Here is a 10837-nt window from a genome sequence, read left to right as displayed (position 1 = left end):
CAAATAAAGGAGGTAACAATTCTATAAAAGACAGGAGGGGGTGAATTTATCTCATAAGAAAATAGACAAAAAGCAACAAAAAAAAAAACATTGTTAAATGTGGTCCAATTCTTAGTTTGTAATCTGCCCATTAAATGTTAGTGAGAAGCCTGCAGAAGGAATGGAGCCAAACGGGAGTTAAGGATTAGGAACAGATTGTATTTGCAAGAAATCACTGGTCTTGTATTTTTAATCAAACAGAATAGTCAAGCAGTCATCGAGTGACGCTGATAAATTTCTTGAAAATCAAGTCGAAAAGGCCAAGCTATCTTTAACATATTCTGTGTCCCTGACCGCATTAATCCAAGAGTTAGTTCCCTCAAGCATTGTATATCAGCAAACAGCAGTCAACAAATCCACACAGACACACAGTGAAGCATTTATAGAGTAGGGCGTATTTTCAGCCCGCCAGCAGTATGAGTAAGCATCTCATGCTGCCGTTCGATGCTTAGCAGTGTGTATGTCACAGAGCGTAGCAGCAGATTGAAACTGTGGATCTAGAGCAATACACAAAACAATTCACAGACACAAGTAGGTCATCCTCACTCTCACCCAACAGCATAAGTCTTTAGACATGGAGATAAAATCTTACACATGGATGTTGGGACACAAACCATAGCGTACCATATCCTACCATATGCAGTCCTGGCTGTGGTAGGATTTTGGTAACTTGTTACTTGAGTGTTCTTCTCGGACTGGCCGCATGTATTTATCTGCTTGAAATGTGATGGCACGATGTTGATTTTCCATTCAGCTTGTTGAATATTAATTAAACCAAATGAGAATTAAGTGCAGTTTGAATTATTGAAAAACTGAAAAATACAGCACTTGCTCCAATTTACATTCCAATTATTTATGAAACGTCGCACATAACAGGTGGTACAGAAGGATTAGGCAGTAGATGGCACATTGCAGTTAACACCCAGGCCTGTATCTTATATTTACTTTGCTATTAATGATGCTTACACTTACAATATGCGCAAGAAAACAAAAAAACTTTTGGGAAATGGATCAACGTTATGCACTGAAGATACAACCACATACACAGACAGTTCTCATCAACACAGCCGATCACATCGTCAGTTTCCTTCGTGCCTGGCTCTCGGTAAACACAAATGACTTGAATATTTTTGTAAAATGTGTGATTGCTAGACACTGAACTTGTTCTCTCGAAGAGCAAAACGTTTTTTTAAAATATCAAGTTTAAGCATCAGTATTGCTGCTCCCAAGGGACGCTGTTTACTGGTACGCTATCAAAATGGGGCATTTCCAGGGTCACACAACCTTAGGTCAGCCCTGGATGATGAGCTGAAGCCATTGCAAAGCATGTTGGATCTGTTGGATATGAGAGACAAATGGGGAAGAATTAAGTTACGAAGCTTTTAGGTGGGTTTTCCTTTTCATGACTGTTGAGTCTTTAGTTTTTGTAGAGTGGGCTTTATGAGACGAGTTTCTCTGAACTCGGTTTTTCATTTTCAGCAGCCTAGACTTGTAGCATTTGTTCATGTGTTTTCAGATCCTCTCTTGAGCAGATATGGCTCACTGAAGCAGATAAAAAGTAAGATATTCTATATGCTGCCATTTGTGGCATTGTAGTGCCGCAAACAGCAGCATTCTGCATGACTAGGCGGCGAGCACAACAGCTCCTCCACAGGATAAACAACCGGTCCGCTAATACACCGTCCCACTGGGGAAACTCCTGGTAGTCCCGCATGCCAATCTGCCCTGCAATCAACTAAGCTTCCCCAACACATGCTTGTCATATGCACTGAGATTTTTCCGTGTCTTGTAAATTTAAGGATTTTGGTAAATTTCTACCTATTTAGCACTTTGCAAACAATGAATATAGTCTGCTGCTAATTTCCTTTTATGACACATACAGTGTTAATGTTCCTCAGTACTTGAAGTTTATATGTATACTGTAGTATATTTTTGGTTATCTAGCCTCTTTTGCAAAACCTGTGACAGGTAGGGCAATATGTGAAATCAGAAAGTTTAAAAGACAGGATATTTCTTTGACCTGTGTGAAAATATTTTCAGGTTCTCACTGTATTTAACTTCAGAGATGTTCTAGGGCTATGGACACACTCTTTTTTTTATTGGTTTCCTCAAGTATTGATTTACTTGCTTCGAGTCCAGCTCCCTTCCCTCTAATTTCCACGGTAGGTCACCAGGCCAGAGAAACTGTAGGACAATGTCTCAGTGTGATAAAGAGTGCATGGCGGGTGTCAGTGAGTGGAGGGAAGAAAACTGCCAGGACAGAAGCATAAAAAATGTCAGTCGCACCAGAATGCGAGTGAAGTGCTTGCAGTTCATTTACTCTGAAAGAATGACAAGCAGGAGACGGGTCCCAACAGCATGCTTGGTTGCAGAAGACAAATGCACAATGCACGCTGACGTACAAAACATGTTAAAACAGCATGACTTCCTGGTTTTGACTTTTGAAAATGTGCTTAAACCAATGCAAGCACGATGTCTGAGTTTGCAACTTATTGCTTTGGCGTGGGACATGTCATGAAGAAATGACATTTGCAAAAATGGATACGGCAAGAACAATTACATTTACAAATTAGATGAACCTCGTTAAGAGTCCCAGAGGCCAACAGTGGAAGCATGCTGATGTGTACATGTTTGACCTGAATGACTGACATTCTTTAAATGAATACCTCAACATGACTACTTGACAAATCTTTACTTATTTACAGGGAGTTACCCTGCAAAGATTTAGAATCCATCTGTACAGCATTAAGGGAGGTAATGTGTTTGTGTGGGGGCTTGCAGTGTGGTCTGCGTTACTGGAGGCTAGCTGAGTGAGGTGATAGGTGAAAGATTCCAAGCGGCTAAATTTTCACATTGTTTACACTCCTACACAAATATCTGCCCAAACGTCCATACTTGCTTTGTGCTTAAAGTGTCATCACCGTTCACAGCTGTGATTTTTGTTTTTTAACATTGAGAATCTGTGTGTGCTATCTTGCAACACAAAATGGGAGAGAGGACTATTGTGGATTTTATTTCTATTATTTTAATATTTGCACATACCAAAAGTATTCCACAGGTATTTTTTTCCTCTTAAGTACGATCAAATTTTTCAAACTTACTTGCTTCTCATTTTGCTTTCCATTTTGCTCTTACTAATTTTTCCCCTTCAATTTTTACTCTCATTAAACTGTTCACTACATCAGAGTGATGTAAAGTTGGCCTGTGTTAACGCAACGGGTCCTTTAAGTCATTAGCAAGGAGTATTAATGAGCTGAGTGCTTAGAAGCCCCCCACAGACTAAAGAGTGTGTGATGTAGAGGGGATGAGGGCACTAATTCTCCAAAGTGCCCTAATAAATAGCGGATTAGCAAAGCCTTCTATTAGCCAAAGTCTTGATAATGCTAAGCTAATTCACTATAGCTAGACTAGGCCAATGAAGCTAAAGTATTAGTTACCATGACCACTGTAATGTGGAAGTGGAGTCTGCATAAAGTCTTTCGTCAACGGTGGCTGGCATGGTCACCTCTGACATATAGAGGAATGCAGACTTGCACACAGAACAGCAATTCACACCTAATGTAAATCCACAGGTGCAATTTTCCTCTCCTAGATCCCCAAAGGCATGTATGGGCTTAATTATTAAGTTACTCCTGGACAGAAAATGAATCCTGGACTCATTGATTTTAAGAATAAGCACTAAGACTAAGAAATATGCTATGACTTAGTGAATTTTAATCATAAATTGTTACACTTTAATTAATTCCTAAAAATGTGGACTTATGGAATGGCCAGTTAGATTAAAACTGCTTTCTCTCTGACTCATTAATCTTCTACATCAATGTGCAGGGAAATGGATGACTGAACTAACGTTGTTCAGCTCAGACTCATGGAAAATTGTTCCTTACAATATTTAGGCTATTATAAGCACAATGATTTGTGTTCATTTATTTAAAGACATTGATTCCAAATTAGCCTGGTTTCACTAAGAAACAGTTGGAGTGACAACTGAGCAGTTAGCATATCGATTGCAAAATTGTGTGCCATTCACAATCTGTGCCTTGCTGTCTTATTTAGATCTGTTTAGTTTAATAAGAGCCACACATATCATTAACTTGTTTCCACTGAGAGAAATAGTGAGTGTGAAAAGAGCCTGAATGTTGCATGTGCAAGCATACATGCACATATAGCGTGTCTTTCTATCTTCACAAGGAATTTGCATTGGCTTCCATTTTTTCCATTCATTTCTGTAGTCTAACCCTGACATGTACCTTAATCTAACGATTTCCAGTACATGCTTAACGCTAAACCAAATCTAAGCTAAATTTACGCCATAGTTCTAAGACAAACCGAAAACACAGCACTTCTAGTTATGGGGTCCGGCTTTGAGCCCTTAAGTAGCAGTCAGTCCCCACGATGTAGTACATGTTAGGAAAATGGTCACACAAGTCACCAAGCTGTTCCCTGTTAAAGAAAATGTTGCACATCTTTTCTGCATGATAGTACAAGTTTGCCTAAGAGATTCAAAGGTTATATCTTCAGTTCCCCTCTAAACAGAGAGCTGTGTGATGATGCCAGTGACAATTTTGTTCAGTTCATGTATGTTCTGAAAGAAACAGCATTATTGAGTTCAGTGCTCTCAAAAACAGTGAATACTGCTCATCAGTGCACTCACTTTAATGTGTTACATAACACTGGTACACTTAGTATTTGTACAGATTTTTGCCAGAAAAGGCTTTTCTGCAGTTGCTGTGGACATAAATAAAACACAGCTTGACATTTTGAAAAGTATCCACAAACTAACTTGAGATTTTAGATATATAGCTTTTGTGCAAACTAACATCTACAGCCCAGTTGTCATATTTAGTAGCTCTCATGTGCTTTCACACATGTATGCACACATACAATGCTTTTTTTTCTGCCTTTCTCAGCACCATAAGTGTGTCTCCGTCAGCTCTTTCTTTGAGATATTGTTTTGTTTTTTCCCCCCCCTTTTTAGTTCCTTTTCTTTCTTTTGGCTCAATTTCTGCACCATCAACAGAATACTCCCAGTGGCATTAAACAATGTTTATTGTGTATTTTAAAGTGCTAATATACATTGAGACTGGCCAGGGTGCAAATCAAGGTGTTTTCTATTCACATTTTATAAAATATCTTTTCCTGCTTCTTTTTTTTTTTTCTTGTGTCGTTGTTTTGTTTTTTGTTGTATCTAGTGGCACTGTGATGAGATTTTATTCTACTAGAAGGTAAAGTAACACTTTTAACAGTGAAGGACACAGTCAAGAGCAATATGGGAGTGGAAGTGAAATACAGATCAAGATGGATGAGGGATGAAAAGCAGGCACAAGGACATGAGGACAGAATGTGGGAGGTCGGGTTGTTAGAAGTTTTGAACTGAGGACAAAGAAAAGTGAGAGTGAGTATAAATCAGAAGAAAAATATAGCAACAGAATGAGCAACTGAATCAGTAGACACTGGTGTTGTCAAGAGAATAAGCAGAACACGAGGGAGAATAATGTTTCTTGGTAAGGATCCTAAAATAAGAGTTGGGGGTGGTGATGGAAATAATTGTGAAGAAAGTGTGTTAAAAAAGAAGAAGAGAGGACGTGCGACTCCAGACTGAGGACAATGCGGAGCATTCTGTGGTGCTGTGGGGCAATTAAAATGAAAATGGCCATGAAATGATTGGGACTGAAAGGTATGCACTCAGAGGGGTTCTTTTTGACAAGAAGAGAGATAACAGCGGAGCTGGTGGGAGGTAGAGGTGTTCTGATAGCACCGGAAGCCCAGGGGGGAGAAAAGGTTGGCACACATTGTCTCTCAGATGAGGAAGCTTCAGTCAGTAGAGCACAAACTACTGAAAAATTAATGATAAAGCCCAGCAAGAAGACGCGATACTTTAACTCTTTAAATCACAATTTGCGGTCATAGGGAAAGGTTCAAGAGCATTTTATTGTAGTTTTTGGCTCCCCTTGTAATGACCTTTGTTTTCAACATATCCATGTCTCCACTCACCAATAAAATAGCTTCAGAAACGGCTTGACTGTCATTGATAATGAACATCTGAAACGGCTCATTTTGTTTTATAAATGTGTTTATTTTTTAGTACCTAGTAAATCTCTTTAACCTTTCTTCATCTCACGTGAATCTTTCTAGATTACGATTAAGACGTGATATTGTGATATGGAAATAAAATTATTGTTTTCAATATTTTTTTCTGTAGATATAAAAAAGGTGACAGTATTGACCCAGAGTAATGGCAAACTTCAAAGAAGTTGTCTTGGCTTGTTTGAAGCAACCACTGCTGAGTTTCATAGAAGCTGTTCTAATCCCGCCCACCGAGTTTGATAGATGCTTTTTCTGACCCCCACCACCTTCACTGGGTGGAGGGTGCATCCTGGGACAGAACTGGGTCTTCTGGTCTTATACATCTTCTCCCCCAGACTCTGCGACGTGGGCGGGCATCACCCTCTCAGAGAGTGAGCTGTGCCCACCCTGGTCTGGAAGCTGCTTTTTTTATTATTATATTTTACCTCTAAGTTGCTAACTACTATTCCTATTTCGATTTGATACAGTAGATTCGATACACATACAGCACTCCCCGTATGTATGTCCTCTCTCTCCCGCACTTTTTTCAGCCGTTACAGTTCAATCCATTAACATGTGATAACGTGTTTTTCCGAGCTGCCTTTAAACGCAACATGAGCGCTAACACGCTTGCACGGCCCCGACGATTTTAACCCAGGTACTTCTAAGTGTCTACTATTTCAAGTCAACTCCCTAGATGTTTACTGGTCTCAGTGTGGTAGGTCTGCACCTGCACAAATCCACCACCAGCTCCTTGGTTTTCTCCGCATTGAACAGGAGCTGGTTTGCTGGTACCAGTCCTCCAAGTCCTGAGTCCATTTTCTGTTCTCTGAGATGATAGACTCTTGAGTAAGAGCTAGTCAATCTAGAGTGAACTGGACCATAAACAACACTGTACATCTTTTGTTTACCTGGGGCCGGTTGCATAGATTATGACCACCTAAGGCTTTAAATCACATGTTTAGTCTTTGTGGAAACAACATAAAACTACATGCTAGGCTTTCCATGAAGGAGAACATACTGTATCACCATAAATAAATAATCAAACATGACAATTTGTGCTATAAAATATGTAATAGTAGAACATAAAGTAACCAGTTCTTCTCTTGTTTTCCCCTTTTCTTTTCTCCTTACCCCTCCATCTAGCTTGCGAGCTGATGAACCGTGGTATCCTGGCTCTGGTCAGCTCTATTGGCTGCATGTCAGCAGGTAGCCTTCAAACACTGGCCGATGCCATGCATATACCCCATCTCTATATCCAGCGCTCTCCAGTGGGAACGCCGCGCTCGACATGTCCGCCCACCAGTCGTATTCCTGGAGCTGACGACTACACCCTTATGGTTCGCCCACCTGTGTTCCTCAACGAAGTTATCATGCAGGTGGTGTCTGAATACAGCTGGCAGAAGTTCGTCCTCTTCTACGATTCCGATTTTGGTGAGTCAATTAACTTTTCTTGCCCGTCTGTCTTTTATTGCTAACTCTTCCCTTCGCAATAATAAGAGACTACATAATGTAAGGCCAATGATTACCAGAGTACAACATAATTGTTCTAATTTAGAGAGGACTTATTTCTTTCATTTGCTGTAATGGTATCGGTGACCTCCCTGCAGGGAAGGATTTTAATACATTTTTAACCATATAGTGAAGTCTACAACCTTGCTCTCTCCAACCCATGCATATAGACCTGGATTGATACTATCATATGAACATATTTACTCACAATAAAAAAAATTAAAAAAAAAAAAAAAAAAAAAAAATATATATATATATATATATATATATATATATATATATATATATATATATATATATATATTTCAGTTTCATGCCAGTTTGCCTGCTTGTGTATGTGATTTCTCATTCACTGTTCTCTCTTTCCAGGCCATTAACCATAACATTAGGCCACAAATAGCCTATGTCTCATTTATAATGTGCCCTAGTGCTAGTCGAAAGCGTCACACTATGCAGTATATTTTTGCCTTTGTTATTGTGTATGCCTGTTCAAAACCCATTGGTGCGTCAGCATGTTGTTTGCCCATCTGTCCAGTTTCTCGTGTTCTTTCTGAGGTTGGTCTCTGCAGTTCCCTCAGTTCAAAATTGAAATCGGATCACAAAAGTACAGGCAGAATTTCTTCTTTGTAAAACAAAGCAGCTAACTGAATTCAGATACAGTCCTGTCATGGTGTCAACTCTCCATCATGGCCAATCTCCATTAGGTGGGTTGCTTTCACTCTAAACGTACAGGCTAAATGTCTAGGTTTCAACCACAAACATTGTTGTGTTTTTCTATGAATTTTATATGATATGATAAAACAAAGTTGGTAATTATTGTGAATTTGAAGAAAATGAGTCATAGTTAAAATCTTAACATTTTCAAAAAACACATTTTTACTGCATTTGTATTTTAAAGTCTTCCAGGTTAGATCGTTATCAGCTTTATACCTATGATATCTGAAATGATTGCCAAGTTACCTTTTATAAATTTTTAAGTCTTTCCACAGATTTTCTATTCACTGGGCTATTCTAACAACACACTTGTGCTTTGAAAGAAACCAGTGTTTCTAATCTAAAAAAATGCCAGGTTTAAGATCAGTGCTTAACGAGGCTCACAGAACACAGCATGCAAGGGAGCTGAGTGTATTTCTGGACATAGATCTTAATTTTAGCAGACACACAAAGTGTGACACTAAATATGCTTACTACCAATTAAAGTACATTGTTAAAATAAAAAAATGACCTGTCAAAACAGGACACAAAAATGCTGCATGCTTTTATTTTAGTATATTGGAGTGCTGGAACAGTGTTCTTTTACTGATCTGTGTAAAAATAAAGAAAATATCAATCAGCAGATAATACTAAAAACTGCTGTCAGAGTCCGGATTAACACCAGGAACATGGATCATTTCATAAAAGTTCCCAACACTACAGTGACTCCCCGTTTGCCGTTTGTCAAAGAAAAGCTATTAAGCACTAAATGGTCTTGGCTTTTGGTTTTTGTCCAAATATGAACTATGTAGCAACCTTAGGTTTTCGTAGACCTGTTTACTCAACATTCCCAGAACCAGAGCAAAACAAAGTGAAGAAACATTTGGTTTCTATACTCCTCTGCTCTGGAACAAACTGCCTGTAAACCTGTTGGTTCCCTTAGATCAAGACAAAAAATGTTTTCATTCACTGCAGCTTTTTTCTGACTAATGAACTGTTTAAAACATTAGTTTCTTTTGTGCCTTTAATATCTGCATTTTAGCATCTTTTTCCTTTCGGTAATACTTTTATGCTTGTGCTTTGTTTTCTTTATGTCTTCCCTGTTACATCATGTAAAGCACTTTGGATTACCTTGTACATGAATGGTTCTATATATCTAAACTTGCCTTGATCTAAACATATGCTTCTCTGGCAGTATGTGTTTAGATTCATTGTCTGCTTTAAGGTGAACTCCCATCTGATTCTCAAGTATTTAGCAAAATCTAACAAGTTTGCTTCTTGAATTAACTCTGTCCCAGTGACCCTGGCCATGCCAAGGGAAAACATCTCTCTTTGGATGATGGTATTTAGGATGATGTGTGTTATTTTACTGCAACACACATGGCTTTGCATGTAGGCTAAAAAGTTCAAAGCCCCAACCTAAGCATCTTTTCATGTTTGCTTTTTTCCTGTATGTGGCTTGTGTAATAGCTTTATATTTATTTCTCTTCCATACAGGCCAGATTTTTGTGTTGCACTATGTACACCTAAAAATTGGTAGCAAAAATACAAATGCAACAACTTTGCAATAGTGTATTGGGTAGCAAGTGTGAATGTTTTATAAAGTAACCCTGTTTGAAGTGTTTCTGTAACCTTACGCCTAGTCCTTGTGTGCCTCTTGGTTGTCACAATAGCAACCAATAGCAAACAATAGCAACTTTCAGGTAAGCCTGACAATTACTATTGTTCTTTTAGAAACTGATTCGTATTATAGGAGACTTGGATATGGTTTTGGAGGAAAGATTATTGCATGCTTATTAGCTTACCATGCAACAGTGGAGGAAAAATAACATGTTTAATTTTGGACCGAGTCTCTTAAGCATCATTATGGATTTATTATCCAAGCCCACAGATATGTAAACTGTGTGCCGAGTGCTGCAGGAGCTTCATATTGCTAAGGTTGCTGATACTCTTGGGTGACAATATTTACAATAATCGTGGGCTTGAAGTACTTTCAAATATAATCTTTTAGGATCAGTCAAAATTGCTCAAAGGTTACCTTTAATGACCTCATTCATAGAAATTCATGTCTGTGCAACAGAAAATGCCAGTAATGAGAGTGTGATTGGTTTTAACCATAAAATTGTACATATGAAAATCAACTGGGGTATACAGGTGAGACCACTGCTGGCCCAGTGTTCCTGATGGGTTAAAGCTTTCTAACACTTTACATTTTGAATCTCACTTGAATGACTGATGTAAGGGTAGTTGCTTTGCTGCCTAATGGAAAACACTAACCGTAACGCCCTTCAAAAGTAGATGGAGAAAAGAATAGCATACCTAAAAGTTTCATCTGTAAAGTGGTGAAATAGTTTTCTGCCTCAGGTGATTCTCTTTTTTTTTTTATTTCTCCGTTTTGTTGATTTTCCCTTTTGTCATAATGGAGCACCATTCTACTTACTGAAGTCAATTAACACAATTGTATGCATTGATCTCCAATAGGATCTCTGCATTGGATTTGTTTAGCAATGCTTTCTCCAGATTAACA

The 10837-nt window shown here is 38.6% G+C and overlaps 1 protein-coding gene across 1 annotated transcript in view; it reads left to right on the top strand.

Annotated features, from left to right (window-relative positions):
* Nucleotides 1–7262: 7262 nt before the first annotated feature.
* The window catches only part of grid2 (glutamate receptor, ionotropic, delta 2), a 128599-nt gene continuing 125024 nt past the window's right edge, over nt 7263–10837 (top strand). Inside the window, exon 1 of the mRNA XM_088008452.1 lies at nt 7263–7539. Coding sequence (XP_087864578.1) covers nt 7263–7539 — 277 coding nt within the window. The remainder of the gene's footprint in view (nt 7540–10837) is intronic.

This window comes from Poecilia mexicana, unplaced genomic scaffold (assembly GCF_051168715.1).
Source record: "Poecilia mexicana isolate PSO_F unplaced genomic scaffold, ASM5116871v1 scaffold_9, whole genome shotgun sequence".
NCBI lineage: Eukaryota > Metazoa > Chordata > Actinopteri > Cyprinodontiformes > Poeciliidae > Poecilia > Poecilia mexicana.
This window is presented reverse-complemented; position numbering and strand designations above follow the sequence as displayed.